This window comes from Myotis myotis, unplaced genomic scaffold (genome assembly GCF_014108235.1).
Source record: "Myotis myotis isolate mMyoMyo1 unplaced genomic scaffold, mMyoMyo1.p scaffold_m19_p_43, whole genome shotgun sequence".
NCBI lineage: Eukaryota > Metazoa > Chordata > Mammalia > Chiroptera > Vespertilionidae > Myotis > Myotis myotis.
The window spans coordinates 3198-19371 of NW_023416350.1; the positions used below are offsets into that span (position 1 = coordinate 3198).

Here is a 16174-nt window from a genome sequence, read left to right on the forward strand (position 1 = left end):
CTGTGGTTAGTAAAAATTAGGATATTTCCTGGTATTCCGACATGTCAACTGGTGGATCATTACATACTAGTACCCCTCCCCCCCCGTATTTTTAAGAAATTGCCCATTTCTGCTGATGGAAGGGGTGGGAACTCCCTTTCGCGGTTCTTTGAGTCAACAGCGTCATATTCTCCATATGTCCCCTCTCCTCCAGGCCTAGCCAATTGGGCCAAAGCAGACAACCTAGAGACCAGTTAGGAGGTCAGTGTGGCTATGTGGGCAGCAGAAACCAAATACAATAGGGGTTTATACAAAATACCAGTTTACACCTCACTCATGTTAAAAAGCACAAGATCTGTTCCACCAAACCCGTGGTCGGCAAACCGCGCACAGGAGCCACATGCGGCTCTTTGGCCCCTTGAGTGTGGCTCTTCCACAAAATACCACGTGCGCGCGCACACACGTACAGTGCGATGGAAACTTCGTTGCCCATGCGCAGGAGTCAGTATTTTGTGGAAGAGCCACACTCAAGGGGCCAAAGAGCTGCATGTGGCTGGCGAGCCGCAGTTTGAAGAGCCGCAGTTTGCCGACCACTGCACCCAACTGTCAGGGGCACTTCTTTGTTTTGTTGGTCCGCCATTCCTAGGGTGTTAACCTTGTCCACATGCTCATGACGACTTGTCCGTGTTCCAGCCAGCATGCAGGCGCTCTCCTCTTCACTGTAAAAAGCGCTCTTCCTTCCATCCTCCTGGCAAGAGGCGGGGGTGCCGAGAAATGTCATCTTTACTCTGGGAAGCCTAAGGCCTGGCTAAAACTGCGGACTCTATTAAGAGGCCAAACAAACCTTGTGACTTGTAGCGAAACACAGCCTTGCTGATTTGATTTTCTTTCTTGGGATTTGATCTGGGTGGAAAATTAGTTACTTTATAGTGGGAGGATAAGCAAGAGAGCATGCACTAGCCTGGAGATACCGACTCCCTGCCGGCGGCTCCTAGAGCTGCTGGGGAGTCTGGAGGCGCTGCAGGTTCATCTCCTTGCGGTCCGCGGGACCTGTGGGGACCTGGCTTTTTCTGGGTTGAGGTAATTTCCGGGGCTGAGATCCTACTTTCCCTTATTCCGAGGTGCAGCCCGGAATAAACATCCCGGGTTACTTGGGGTGATCTCCGTCCCCACCACAAGGGGCCTAAAGCCGGGGAGACGCAGTACAGGGGACGCGATGCAGGCGCCTCCCCTCCGAGCGAGCTCAGCAGCCGAGGCGGGAATCCTGTGGATGGGGGCGCGGCCCTCCGCGGGGTCCAGTTGCAGGGAGTGAGGGTTCCGAGCGAGGTGCGGTTCGGCGCGGCCGAGGGCATCTTTCGAGGCCAGAGCCCAGAGACGGCCTAGAAGAAGGGGTAACCTTTCTTGTGCCTGGAAGGCGACTTCCGAGCGGCCGAGCACTCCCGGGGGCCTGCACTCACTGACAGGATACAAGGCCGTGACAGCGGAAGGCTGCCTGACTGGAGTGCCCGGGAGCCTCTGGGAAGCAGCGTCCGGTGACGTGCTACACCGCGCAGAGGGTTCTGGGAGTTGTAGTTCGACCTTGTTTTCGGGCTGGCGGGTCTTGGACCCGCTGGCTCCTAGATGCCTCTGTCTCTGGCCCGGCTTCCTCCGTGTCTAGCGTGAAATCGAGCCTGGGGTGGAGGAGGGCTGAGCGCGGGTCCTCTAAACCGGAGTGGCTGGAGGGAGGGCGCAGGGAGCCCCCGGGTAGGCGCCCGGCGGCCCGGTGAGGGTCGCGCGCTTTCCCGGGCCTCTGGGTGGACAGAGCGGTGGACCCTGGTCTCGCGGTGGGGGCCTCCTGCACGGTCCAGGGAGGGAGTCGCCGTTCAGCCTGGGGGCAGAGGTGAGAATTTCGGAGGAATACGCGGTGCCTGCTGTAGAGATGAAAGGGGAAAGGCTGCCCTCTGCCTGGGGCCGGCTCGAATGGGCAGCATCCGACTTCTCTGGGAGAGCCCCTTCCCGGAGGGAGAGCTGCTACCTGCACTGCCTGCTTGCCTGCAGGGTGCGCCTGCCTCCTTGCCCCCAAATCTACAGATCTGTTTGACTTTTGATAACGACCCCAACTCTTGTTGGGAAGGAGATACGACCCTTTTGGCAGATGGGGAAAGTGAGGATTTGAGAAATCACAAGATTTGTCTAGAATCCTTGATATTTCCCTTCAAGACCCATCGCTTTACTGCGAAAGCAAGTATTGTATCCGAAAAACCAGTGTTCAAAAAGAATTTAGTCTTCCTCCCTCCAGTGAGCCTGGAATAGAGCCGGAGTGAATCCTTAAGGGAGACAGGGATTGACACAGATTCTTTGATTATTATTTTGACTATCGCTCAGCAGATGACAGAAATATGTGTTTAACTTATGTGTCTAGAGGAGTTCTGTTGAAGTTTAAGGAAGCGGAGGATAGGAGGAGCCTGAGGCAGCCATGGTCATGGCCGTCTTGATTCAGAGATGTTGTGGGATTATCCCTTGGTTCCCTGGGTGATTCTTTTAGGTGACAAGTAGATGTGTGTGGCAGTTTTAGCGAGTTCACTGCAAGGCAAGAGTATTCATCCTGGCTCCTTTCTCCACTTCCAGGGTCACTTTCTGAGGACTCAGACCTTCTCCATGCTGGGAACCCAGAAGAAAGGGGCGTGCTCACTGTGCTGCTGACCCCTGCAGCCCAGGTGGGTCTAGATTACTTCTTTTTCCCCTTCTGTTCTCAGATCATGGATATGGTTTCTTCCATTGTTATGGAATTGCTCAGCTCTGAGTCCTAGACCACTGTGTTTACCCTGATAAACCGAGGAGAGATGAACTTCATGACACATGCTCCTCACTGTACAGAACTTTCCCTCCTGGCATTACTTCTCCCCTCCCCACTTAGTGCTTAATGCACACTTAGTAGCTCTGCAGTAATGTAGTTGGCCTCATGGTGAAAGGCAAAGTAATAAAAGCCACTTGCTCCTATCTCATGAAGTTAACAAGGAGGTAAGATGTAGATAAGTAAAATAACTCAATAGCAAGAAGAAATATACATACATATTTTTAAATGCAGAAATGACTGGCAGGGACAAGTCATAATAGAACCTGGAAGAGGTTTGCCATCCTCTAGAATATTGGGGGGGGGGGGGGGGGGAAAGACTGGGATCAAAAGCTGCACTTTCAAAAACAAGAGAGAGTATGGAGTTGGAGGGTAAAATATAGGCATGTTCCAAGAGAGACCAGCTTTGGCAAAGAAAAGTCTCCAAGTGATGAGAGAGTTGGAGGTCTTTAAGGGGTGTGTGTGTATCTCTGTGGAGTGAGCAGGAGTGTGGTGAGGGAAGCTGGGGTATGTTGTAGCCAGACCACAGGAAAACCTACACTGGGTCTTATTCCCAAGGCCCACAGGATGAAACGTGCCACGGCCGATTGGAGAGAGAAGATTGGTCAAAATGCTTCTCTAGGGGCTGGCCTAGGACACCGAGAAAGGCAGACCCGGGGTAAAGGCTCTGGAACCACTTTTTAGCCTCAGCCCTGGCCTCATAGCACACAGGTGCAGAAGGTTCGTGTGAAACTCTGGGAGAAAACACCAGTACTGGTTCTGATGTGTGAATTTGTAGATTTCCTTCAGAGGAAAGGAAGGCTGGAGAGAAAGTCGGTAGCATCTGCTGGACAGTGTCTGCTTAGCCTGCCCATGCCCCCAGCGCCAGCACATGCACACTGAGCAGTAGCTCCATAAATGAATTTGATTACTGAGGTTTTCTCAGGGAACTGACGTCTGAAAGGAACTGCCAGTTTGTCTGTTATTGTGAGCATTGTTTGTGAAGAAAGACTATAAATTACAGTTGCCCCTTGAACAACACGGTTTGAACTGCACAGGTCCAATTATATGCCAGTTTTTTTCAATCCTATATAAAAGCATGATATGCAAATCGACGGAAGGGCAGAAGGACTGGTCGCTATGATGCGCACTGACCACCAGGAGGCAGATGCTCAATGCAGGAGCTGTTCCCTGGTGGTCAGTGCGCTCCCACAGGGGGAGCACTGCTCAGCCAGACAGCTGGCTAGCCCAGTGACAGTGATGGGAGACTCTCCTGTCTCTGCTGCAGGTGGGCAGTAAGGAGCGAGGGGTCCCGGACTGCAAGAGGGATGTCTGCCTGCCAGCTTAGGGGGCTTAGGAATTGGGCCTAAGCTGGCAGGCAGACATCCCCCGAGGGGCCCTCCAACCCCCCAGTGCATGAATCTTGTGCACCGGGCCTCTAGTATATACTATAAATATATTTTCCTAGTGATTTCCTTAATAAAGTTTTCTTTAGCTTACTTAAAAATACAGTATACAATATGTGTAATATACAAAAATGTGTTAATCGACTTTATGTTATTGGTAAGGATAGGCTATTAGTAGTTAAATGTTGGGGAAGTCAAAAGTTATATGTGAATTTTCAGCTGTGCAGGGTGGGATATCAGCACTCCTAATCTCCCTATTGTTCAAGGGTCAACTATGTTTTGCTTGTGTTGATCACTCCTGAAGTGTTTGGCCTTAAGGGACCATCAACTGAAATAAGAGAGTAGTGATTTCATACTTCAAGTATTAGAATAATGAATTAAATTATTTTGGGCAGGGGATTTTCAAAGTAGGTAGTTCTTTAAATGTATTTCATTATGTGAATTGTTTGATCAGTTGTTCTTGAAGAGCTATGTCATACACTTTACAATACTGAATATAAACAGTTAATCTTTATATTCATACATACGTTCAGGGAGCTATGACAACAGTGGTGGTTCAAAAAGGGATAAGACTGGTTCATTTGCTAGCATCCCCCAGGGACAGATCTATTTTAATGTGTCTCATTTAAGTTGAATTTGTATAGAAATTTTTTTACAGAATTAGAAAAATGATTAGACATTTTACTTAGCAGCAGTAAGCAGACTCAGCTACACATTCAAAGGAGCATTATCCACCATGCTCCCTCGCCCCACATTTTAGCAGACAGTCTAAACTTTGTGCCTAACATCTAGATCAAGGTTAGGCTACATTCCTGCAATGTTTGCAGTGTTTGACACACTTTTTTTTTTTAAAGATACAGACACACTTTTATTAAATAACTTCACAACAATTACTTTTAAGGCCAATTCTGAGAATGTAACCTTTCTGTGTGCCCCCACAAAAGGTAATGTTTGTGTATTTCTTTATTGATAAACACACAAGATTGTTATAAAAATAACGTTGAAATCAATCTATTTTAAGTCTCTGAAATATCAACAGCTCTCCTTCACATCACACTCAAAATTTAAAAAAAGACAAAAAGGCTGTTTCATTCCCAGTTTCAACCAAATTTCTTTCTCTAATTCTTCTTCTTCTTCTTCTTCTTTTTTTTTTAATCTTTACCCGAGGATATTTTTTCCATTGATTTCTAGAGAGAGTGGACCGGGAATAGAACCTGTGACCCTTTAGCCTGCAGGCTGATACTCTAACCACTAAATAAAACTGGCCAGGGCCTTTTCCTAATTCTTATGTCCTCAAATACATCCTTTAAACCAGAGGTGACCAAGCTTTTGGACCTCACAGACCACTAGTGGTCCGCGGACCACCGGTTGGCAACCACTGCTTTAAACCTCCATTCAAAGACTTAGTTGTTGGAAAAACATTAATTTGTAAAGTCCAATGCTTACATACTATCTTTTTCCCCCCACTTTATTTTATTTCAAGAAAAACTTTTATTTTTTTTTATTAATTTATTGCTTAAAGTATTACAAAGGGTATTACATATGTGTCCATTTTATCCCCCCGCCCTAGACAGTCCCCTAGCAAGAAAAACTTTTAAATATAATAATGTTACATGCAGTAAACCTTAATATTTCAAGAAAAATGATCTTAAATATAATAATGTTACATGCAGTAAATATCTCAAGAAAAACGATTTAAAATATGATAATGTTACATGCAATAAACACCAATTGTTCAAGAAAAATAATCTTACATATAATATTACATGCAGTAAACATTAATTTTCAAGAATAAAAGGATTTTAAGTATAATAATATTACCAAAACTGCTAACATAGTATGATATCACAAAAGTTGTAAGAAATATTAAAAATCTGAAAATAACAGGATTGCTTCTATTATATTCTAGAATATTTTTCCCCCTCTGGCTCTATTTTTGTTCATCAGTTTATGTTATTCATTATATTTCACAAATGATTGAGATCTTGTGATATTTATCTTTCTCTGACTGGCTTATTTCACTTAGCATGATGCTCTCCAGGTCCATCCATGCTGTTGCAAATGGTAAGAGTTCCTTCTTTTTTATAGCACCGTAGTATTTCATTGGGTAGATGTACCACAGTTTTCTAATCCACTCATCTGCTGATGGGCACTTGGGCTGTTTCCAAATCTTAGCTATTGTAAATTGTGCTGCTATGATCATAGGGGTGCATATATCCTTTCTGATTGGTGTTTCTGATTTCTTGGGATATATTTCTAGAAGTGGGATCACTGGGTCAAATGGGAGTTCCATTTTTATTTTTTTGAGAAAACTCCATACTGTTTTCCACAGTGGCTGCACCAGTCTGCATTCCCACCAGCAGTGCACGAGGGTTCCTTTTTCTCTGCATCCTCGCCAGCACTTGTCGTTTGTTGATGATAGCCATTCTGACAGGTGTGAGTTGATACCTCATTGTCATTTTGATTTGCATCTCTCGGATGATTAATGACTTTGAGCATGTTTTCATGTCTCTTGGCCTCCCCCACAGATGAGATATCTCTTCGGGACTTCAGTTGCTGTCTGTGGGTGCCTGGCCAGCCCTTTCATGCCTCCGCCCCTCCTCCCAGTCTCTATGTGGTCTCCACCTTTGGTTCTTAGATATCAGGGTTCTCTTCTGTTGAATTTTCCATTGATTATTTAGGAAGCCTTTCCGTATTTCAGTTGTATTTCCAGCTTGTTCCTGGGAGCATGTCCATGCAGCATCCTCCTACTCTGCCTCCATTTTTAATCCCTTACATACTATCTTGAGGGAAGGGCAGTCCTATCACTTCAACCTCAAGCTCAATGAAGGCAGTGGCCACCTTCTTCTGCATCCCCCTACAGGACTTAGACCAGGGGTCCTCAAACTACGGCCCGCGGGCCACATGCAAATACAAATATTGTATTTGTTCCCATTTTGTTTTTTTACTTCAAAATAAGATATGTGCAGTATGCATAGGAATTTGTTCATAGTTTTTTTTTTAAACTATAGTCCGGCCCTCCAACGGTCTGAGGGACAGTGAACTGGTCCCCTGTTTGAAAAGTTTGAGGACCCCTGACTTAGACCTTAACATTTAGAATAGTTCTTGGTTTACTAGTATAGGCAGGCAGGTTGGAGAGTGAACTTTATTTCCTCCTCTTTCCTCCTTGGTGTTTCCCTCCTTTCCTCTTGCACCCAAGCCAGGTAGCCCACAATTCATCTTGCCTCCCAAGCCTCCTTGGCTCTTCCCCTCCCATCCCTCTGGGTGGGTGGACCCCCCTTCCTTTTGCCTCCAGGACCCTGCCCCGCCTTTCTCTTGCTCATTTGGCTCATTTTCCTCCTCTTGGCCACTTCCTTCTGGTCCTCCTCTTTCATCTGCTTATAGGTGGCCCTCATCACGTCCAACTGAGGCGTTTTGCTGTTCATGACTCACAGCATCTCCAACTGGCTTTTTTTCTCCCCTGCAAATTCCTTGAAAGGGCCTGAAACTTCCTCTTCTTGCCAGATCCTTGGGGCACCTTCTCTTTGGGAGGTGCACCTGGAAGTGCCCCACAGAAGCAGTGGAGACCTTGGCCACTTGCAAGGCATGGCCCTGCTCCTCCTTACTCTTGTGTCTGGTAGGGTGCATATCGGCCTGTGCACGTGGGCTAAATTATGCAGCCAGTTCCGCTCGTTCTTGGCCACCTGTTTCTTCTTAGCCTGAATCTACTTGGTGAACAGATTCTCCAAGGGGTCAGCATTGCTGGACACCTTGATCAGCCATTCCTTGGTGTTGTCGCGGGCGTGCTGGTAGCCCCAGCGGTGCCACCATGGCCACTCACCTCACCCCACACCAGAGTGGTTTTCTTCTTGGGTCAAATGCCCTTGAGGCGTGCGAACTGCTGCCAGCTTATAAGCTGCATGGCCAGGGCACCAACTTCTTGTGCGGCAGGCAAGTGGTGGGCTCCGGCAGCCACACCACCAGTGCCTCCTCCTTGAGCTCCATGGTTGCTGAGCAGCTGCATGTTGTCCCGCACCAAGGCCTACAGTTAGCTCACCAAGGCCCACAGTTCAGCCTCCAGGTATGGGTCCCTGCACTGCAGACCCATGAAGGGCTTCCAGTCAGAGGCCAGCAGGTTACCCAGGTGGAACTCCAGCTCCAGCTCCTGGTGCACCATGATGTTCTGCATCTTCTTGGCTTCATCCTGCTCGGCCTTTGCCAGAAGCTTCTTCACGCTCTGTACCTCCATGGCTCCAGTTTGGCTCACTAGCTTCGGAAGACAGATCCTGTTTGATACACTTCTGTTCCCCTCCCCACCTCTGTTCCCACGCACACTTTTATAGAACACCCCATTTAAAAGGTTGTTTCTACGGATTCTTGTTCAAGTGTTCCTTCCTTCCTTCAACTGTCTGACCGATACAGTGTGCCAGATACCAGGGCTGCTTCAGTGAGGGAAAACAGAACTAGCCTCTGCTCTCCAGGTGCTTAATGGTGAATGAGACAGAGAGATACTGATCAGAAAGTCTCCTCAATGTGTGCATGATCTAAGAGAAGGGAAGGAACATGGTGCTACAACCCAGAGAGTCCGGGAAGGCTTCCCTGAAGGGTGACACCTGAGCTGAGATCTGAAACATGAGTGGGATTTGGAGAGCTGAAGGATGCGCAAGGGGAGAGCATTGTGGAGAGGCGGCCACACACAGCCCAGAGACTGCAGAAGGAGCAATGTATGGTGGAGTTGAGGGCAGATCAGATGACAGGAGGGAGTCAGACCCATCAGGCCTCTATGATGCTGGCAATTGAGATATGTCAAAGACAAGTCATAGTGCTTCTTTTAAGTGGAAAGGTATGTACGTATAAGAAAAAACATACTGCATATAGGGTTCAGTACTGTCTGCAGTTTCAGGCATCTGGTGTGGATCTTAGAACATGTTCCTCAAAAATAATGGGGACTGTTATACACCAGAGAATCTTAGTGTTGGAAGGGATGTTAGAGGTCATTTTGTCTAGCCTTCCCATCCTTCATGTCTTCCTTCTTCTGTCTGTCACTTTGAGTCCTTCCCAGAGACCTCTGGAAGGTGGTCCTTTGGTGAGCATGGATGTATTTGGTTTTTCAGGAGTCGCTCATGATCAGGGATATGGCTGAGGCTCTCGCCCAGTGGGGACAGCTGAACCCTCTGCAGGGAGATGTGCCTGAGAAGCATAGGAATCTGGTCTTGCTGGGTAAGGATAGCTCCTCGGTCCCTGTGAGCTTTGCTTCCTCAGTGCCAAGGAACTCAGAGGTTCTTAGATTAACCAGCTAACTGCCATGATATTTTGAATTTAATTTAAAAAGGTCCGCCACTTGTATCTATAGACGCTTATGGCATACAAATGGTTAAAAGAGTCTTAATTTCTAAAAGGCCTGAGACATGTAATTTCTGCTTTTTGTTTCTGGATATTGTTAACCCCTAGAGTTAGAAATGGACTTCTTTTTATTGAATTAGTAATAGCCTTCTTTTCTATTATCTGACCAAAGATATTAAGATGAAGTTCTAGTGAAAATACCTCTAAAGAAGTGGGTGCTTATTATTTTAATAGGGAGAGGTAGAAATAGGGACTTAATTGTTCTGAACTCAAATAGACCCCGTATCAACCTTCCTGTCTCCTGAGCACTGGTGAGGGAGAAATCCAGAACCCACCTCTCATATAGGGTCTTTCCTAATGACCAAAGAGCTAATCCTGGGCTTTTTACCAGACTTCTTTTTCTTTCCATGAACAGGGCTTCCAATTTCCAAGCCTGATGTAATCTCTCAGTTGGAGTCTGGGGAGAAGCTGGAGAGAGAAGCCTCAAAAACCACTAGTCCAGGTGAGTGCGCGTTGGAAACAGAGAACTTAAAACCCTCATGGCCATTGAAATGCTTGTGAAGGAGCCTTTCAGATTTTGCTAGACCGTAGAAAAGTTGAAGTCCCTTTCTCCTGTGCCACACTTTACCCTCTGTGGATGATGATCCTATATAATAAAAGGCTAATATGCAAATCGACCAAATTGCGGAACGACCGGTTGCCATGATGTGCACTGACCACCCAGGGGCAGACGCTCAACAAGGGGCTTCCCGGAATGGTCAGTGCGCTCCCACAGGGGGAGCACTGCTCAGCCACAAGTGGGGAGTGGGCTTAAACTGTCAGTCGGACATCCCCTATGGGCTCCTGGACTGCAAAAGGACACAGGCTGGGCTGAGGTGCCCGTACCCCCCACCCCACGCCCCCTGAGTGCACAAATTTTGTGCACTTGGGCCTCTAGTCTGTTATAAATTCATAATTTTATATTTTAGAAAGTACTTTCTACTCTTTTAAACCAATCCCCCCTCTCCCCAATAAAGTGAAATGAAAGTAGCATTTTAATGTATGTTAATAATTTGCATGGGTGCAAGGCTCTAAACTAGGCTTTTCATGTATGTTATTTTACCGCTGAGGGTAGTGTGACTCTTTGTCTAACAGCAATGGCTATAAATTGATCTCTGAATTTCCCCTTGACTTCTTCTATTTAAGCAGAGGCAGCATAGCATGTGGGTATGAGTTCAGACTTTGGACCCAACCTTCCCAAGTACAAGCCAGAATTTCAGCTACTCAAGCTCTGTGACCTCTAATAAGTTAATTATCCTCTTAGCTGGAAGTCCATTTGCCTGTAACCTGTATCTATCTATTTGTCCTTTAAAATCTTAGGCACTTCCCTAATTAGGATATGTAGTTGAGAACATTTGATCATATTGACTTATTGTATACTAGAGGCCCAGTGCACAAAAATTTGTGCACTCGGGGGGGGGGGGGGGGTCCCTCAGCCCGGCCTGTGCCCTCTCGCAGTCTGGGACCCCTCGGGAGATAAAGACCTGCTGGCTTAGGCCTGCTCCCGGGTGGCAGAGGGCAGGCCCAATCCCTAGGTGCAGCCCCTGGTCGGGCTCAGAGCAGGGCCGATTGGGGAGTTGGGGCGCCGCCCCGTCATGCACAGAGCAGGGCAGATTGGGAGGTTGTGATGCCACCCTCAGTCACGCTCAGGGTAGGGCCGATTGGGGGTTGGGGCACCATCCCCTGTCACACTCAAGGCAGGGTCGATGGGGAGGTTGCGGCACCACCCCCTGTCACGCACAGAGCAGGGCCAATCAGGGGGTTGGGGTGCTGCCCCCGTCACACACAGAGCAGGGCCCATCAGGGGGTTGGGGCACCGCCCTCTGTCACCCACAGAGCAGGGCCGATCAGGGGGTTGGGGCGCCGCCACTCTCACACTCAGGGCAGGGCCGATGGGGAGGTTATGGCTCTACCCCATCACACACAGAGCAGGGCCCGTGGGGGGGGGGGGTTGGGGAGCTCCCCCCATCAGGCACAGAGCAGGGCTGCTCAGGGGGCTGGGGCCCTGCCCCCTGTCACACACAGAGCCGCAGGGCGATCAGGGGGTTTGGGCGCTGCCCCCTGTCACGCTGATCCCGGTGCCGGGAGGACTCTCGGCTCCGCTGATCCCGGTGCTGGGAGGCATATTACCCTTTTACTATATAGGATAGAGGCCTGGTGCATGGGTGGGGGCTGGCTGGTTTGCCCTGAAGGGTGTCCTGGATCAGGGTGGGGGTCCCCACTGGGGTGCCTGGCCAGTCTGGGTGAGGGGCTGAGGGCTTTTTAGAGGCTGGGAGTGACTGAAGTTCCCAATCGCTCCTTTTTTTCTTTCTTTTTTTTTTAATTCTGGGCCAGCTTTACCTTGAGGTTTGGCTCCAGCGCTTAGGCCTCCGCGCAGCTGAAAGTAGGTTTCTGGCCTTTGCTTACAATGTTGCGAATCTGCTGACTGAAGTCCGGCGGTATTTTTTACAATGTTTCTTAAACTGCCCGCTCAGAGGCCTGCAGCCACAGGCGGGGAACGTTGGTTTCCTCCACCGATCCTCCGTCACTGAGGCAAGCAAGCCTCATGTTAGTTTCAAGCTGCCTGGCTGCCGGCCGCCGTCTTGGCTGACAGTTAATTTGCATATCTTGCTGATTAGCCAATGAAAAGGGTAGCGGTCGTACGCCAATTACCATGTTTCTCTTTTATTAGTGTAGATACCATCATGGTTGGAATGGATATTAAAGACCATTTAAGCCTGGAAATGTTTAAACTTTTTTAGCAGTGAAGCTTCCCCTCCAAACCCTTACTGAAAAGGCTAGCATTTGGGGGTAGCAATCCTGACAGGTTGGGGACCAATCTGAGTACATGGGGATTTGACCTTCCCCTCTCTACATGCTATTCATTTAAAAAAAAAACACAAAACCAACTTAGTGTTATTTTACTCTTTGCAGTTTGTGGGGTATAGGGCAGTCAGAGAATGACCAGTTGCTTCTGAATTACTAAGCTTTGTGATGATTTGAATTTGTAGATATTTTTTTAAAGTGTGTTTTTATTGATATTAGAGAGAGAGAAAGGGAAGGGGAGAGAAACATGGATGTGAAAGAGAAACATCAATTGGCTGCCTCCTGCACGGCCCCTACTGGGGACTGAGCCCACAACCCAGGCATGTATCTGCCCTACTGGGACCCTTCATTCTGAAGGCCAACACTCTATCTACTGAGCAAAACTGCCTAGGCCCCCACTGGGAATTGAACTGGTGACCTCTTGGTGCATGGGATAACACTCAACCAACTGAGCCACACTGGCCAGGGCGAATTTGTAGATCTTGACCATTTTGAATGCTAGTTCCTAGAATATGTATCTCATCTCAAGACAGTAGAACTAACAGATTTTTGTGTGAGAGTGGTAGTTTTGGAAGGTTAGTCTGTTAGTGTTGAGTGGGATATTTTGGAGTGGGAAAAGATTGGCAGAAGGAGATCAGCTAATGATAGTCATTCTAAAGGTGTGAAGTGATAATGCCATGGTGTGGTGCTGGCAATGGGCAGTCTCTGGGAAACTCTATTTCTCTGACCCCAGACCTGTTTCCCCAGACTGTTTTTTATGCCTCTGCTTAGTCTTATTCCATTAGTTTTTCTCATTTCCTAGCCGCTGGACAGAGGAATTGTGAAGGGCTACTCACCCTCTCCCTGTATGCAGCTGTACTTCTTTGCCCAGTCATCTTTCTTTTCTCATGTTCTCTTAAGATTGCAAGGCTGTTTGGAGAGCTTTTAAATTCATGTCTTCCCTATAGCAGTTTTTATTTGTTTTACTGTTCCCACCACAGTAATTACCTTACTCTCAGTTTAGTAAATGATACATGTTCATTTTTGTTTCTGTTAGACTGGGAGATAAGACCAGAAGGCAAGAAGCTAACTCGAGAGCAGGATGTTTCTGAAGAAGAGTCAGCCCCTGGAGTGTTAATTGAAAGATTTCCAAAGGAAGGTGACAGTGGATGTGAGGATTCTCTAGAGAGTCAGCAGGAAAACCAGGAGAAACATTTAATACAAGAAGTTGTCACTCAGAAGAAATCTGGGGAGAGAAGTTACCAGTGTGATGAATTTGGAAGAAATTTTGGCCGGAGGTCATTACTTGTTCAACAGCAAGGAGAAAGACTACATAATTGTGATTCATTGAAAAAGAACCTAAAACAAAATTCAGATCTAATGAGGCATAAGAGAATTTGTGCAGGGAAAAAACCCTGGAAGTGTAGTGAGTGTGAGAAAGCCTTTAGTTATTACTCAGCTTTTGTTTTGCATCAGAGAATTCACACAGGAGAAAAGCCCTATGAGTGTAATGAGTGTGGCAAAGCCTTTAGCCAGAGTATACACCTTACTCTCCACCAGAGAATTCATACCGGAGAAAAGCCCTACAGATGTCACGAATGTGGGAAAGCCTTTAGTCACCGATCAGCCCTTATTCGCCATCACATAATTCACACTGGAGAGAAACCTTATGAATGCAATGAATGTGGGAAGGCCTTTAATCAGAGCTCATATCTCACTCAACATCAGCGAATCCACACCGGAGAGAAACCTTATGAGTGTAATGAATGTGGGAAGGCCTTCAGCCAAAGCACATTTCTTACCCAGCATCAGGTCATTCACACTGGAGAGAAACCCTATAAGTGTAACGAATGTGGGAAAGCTTTCAGTGATCGTTCAGGCCTCATCCAGCACCAGAGAACTCATACTGGGGAGAGGCCTTATGAGTGTAATGAATGTGGGAAAGCCTTTGGCTACTGTTCAGCCCTGACTCAACACCAGAGAACTCACACAGGGGAGAAACCCTATAAATGCAGTGATTGTGCCAAAGCCTTCAGTGACCGTTCAGCCCTCATCCGTCATCAAAGAACACACACTGGAGAGAAACCTTACAAGTGTAATGATTGTGGGAAAGCCTTCAGCCAGAGCTCATCTCTCACAAAGCACCAGAAAACTCACACTGGAGAAAAACCTTATAAGTGTAAGGAATGTGGAAAAGCCTTCAGCCAGAGTTCATCCCTTTCTCAACATCAGAAAACTCATGCTGGAGGGAAAACCAAAGAATATGGAAAAGTCTTTAGTGAGCATTCATCCTTTGGCCAGCAAAATAGAATTCATAATGGTTAAAGACTGTAAATTTTTTTCCTGGGTGTGACTAATCATCTGAGTAGTTATCTCAATCAACAATTCTTGAGGGGACAATTGTTGATTGAGATAACTACTCAGATGATTACGCACATCCAGGGAAAAATGAGGCCTGTGAGTTAGCCAGTCACAAAGTTCCCATGAGGGCAGCTTCCCCTGAATCCACAGCACATTGGCCTGGCAGTTCACTTTTGCACTTTGTGTCTTTTAGACCTTGCTTATTGAGACATCTACTGAAAATCATGTTAATTACCAGGGTCAGACCTGTAGCCTAGAAAGGGGGAGTACAGAGGGGCCTTTGATGTTTTCTGTGTTTTAAGCTGAGTTACTTGATAATGCGCTTATTTATGAAGATTTACCTTCATTGTATGTAGTTTGTACTTTAGACTTTTTCATACCATAGTAAAATTTAGTTGTGGGCCTGAACTGACACTGAATATTAGGTTGTGAAAATTTGAAAAGACTTTGAAATACTTGCCTTTCACCATTTTATTTTTGGGTAGAAGAAGATGACATGATATATATATTTTTTAATTGAAATTTTGAAGGTTATTATTAGAAACGTTTTGAGTGCTGTGTTTTTAATTTTTGAATTTGACTAAGATATATCTTTGTGTAGATTTCTTTGAATTTATCCTGTTTGCTAAGCTTGAATCTGTAGGTTTATGTCTTTTGCTAAATTGGGGGAATTTTCAGCTATCATTTCTTTGAATACATTTTCAGCCTCCACCTCCCAAACCTTCTCTCCTTCCAGGACGCTGAAACAAATGTTAGGTCGTTGCTTGTAATATCACAGGTTCCTGAGACTCTATTCATTGTTTTTCACTATATGTTTATCTTAACCTGCTCAGGCTGTCATTAAAATAACATGCCATAGACTGGGTGGTTCAAACAACAGAAATTTATTCCTCAGAATTATGGAGGATACAAGTCCAAGATCAAGGTGTTGGCTTCGGTCTCTGGTCCTGGATCTCGTCCTGGCTTTCTTGCCTACTGTATCCTCGCATGGCCTTTCCTTGATGTATGCCTGTGGAAAGAGTGGCAAGATCTCTCTTCCTTAGCTTTAAAGGCCACCAGTCCTATCAGATTAGGACCCCAACCTTATGACCTCATTTAACCTTAATTACCTCTAAAAAGTCCTTTCTCCAAACACTGTCACATTTGGAAGTAGCATTCAGCATATGAATGTGGGAGGGACACAATTCATAGCATTTGCCCCTGGCCCCCCAAATTCACATTCTTCTCACATGCAAAATACATTCATTTCATCCCAACAACTCTCAAAGTCTGAACTTATGCTAGCATCAACTCTAACTTATGCTAGCATCCCAGTTTCACCTACAGATCACGTAAAGCAGGTATGGGTTAGACTCAAGGTACATTTCAGACTCAAGGCAGATTCCTCTCTGCTGTGAACTTGTGAAACCAGACCAATGGTGGGACAGGCACAGGACAGATGATCCACTCTAAAAGGAGAGGAAGGAAGGGA

At 46.6% G+C, this 16174-nt stretch overlaps 1 protein-coding gene and 1 pseudogene across 1 annotated transcript; one reads left to right on the top strand and one right to left on the bottom strand.

The window, feature by feature from the left end:
* Window positions 1–873: 873 nt before the first annotated feature.
* Window positions 874–16174, top strand: LOC118655232 (zinc finger protein 501-like). Its single transcript, XM_036306802.1, has 5 exons — window positions 874–1858; window positions 2587–2675; window positions 9291–9396; window positions 9935–10021; window positions 13400–16174. Exons 3-5 carry the CDS (start codon window positions 9300–9302, stop codon window positions 14665–14667), a joined length of 1452 nt encoding a protein of 483 aa, XP_036162695.1. The 5' UTR covers window positions 874–1858; window positions 2587–2675; window positions 9291–9299; the 3' UTR covers window positions 14668–16174.
* LOC118655233 lies at window positions 7343–8425 on the bottom strand (annotated as a pseudogene).

Coding starts and splice junctions, on each gene's coding strand:
- LOC118655232 (XM_036306802.1), top strand. CDS start 9,300: ATGATCAGGGATATGGCTGAGGCTCTCGCCCAGTGGGGACAGCTGAAC. Junction 9,397..9,934: donor TAGGAATCTGGTCTTGCTGG/GTAAGGATAGCT, acceptor TTCCATGAACAG/GGCTTCCAATTTCCAAGCCT. Junction 10,022..13,399: donor CTCAAAAACCACTAGTCCAG/GTGAGTGCGCGT, acceptor TGTTTCTGTTAG/ACTGGGAGATAAGACCAGAA.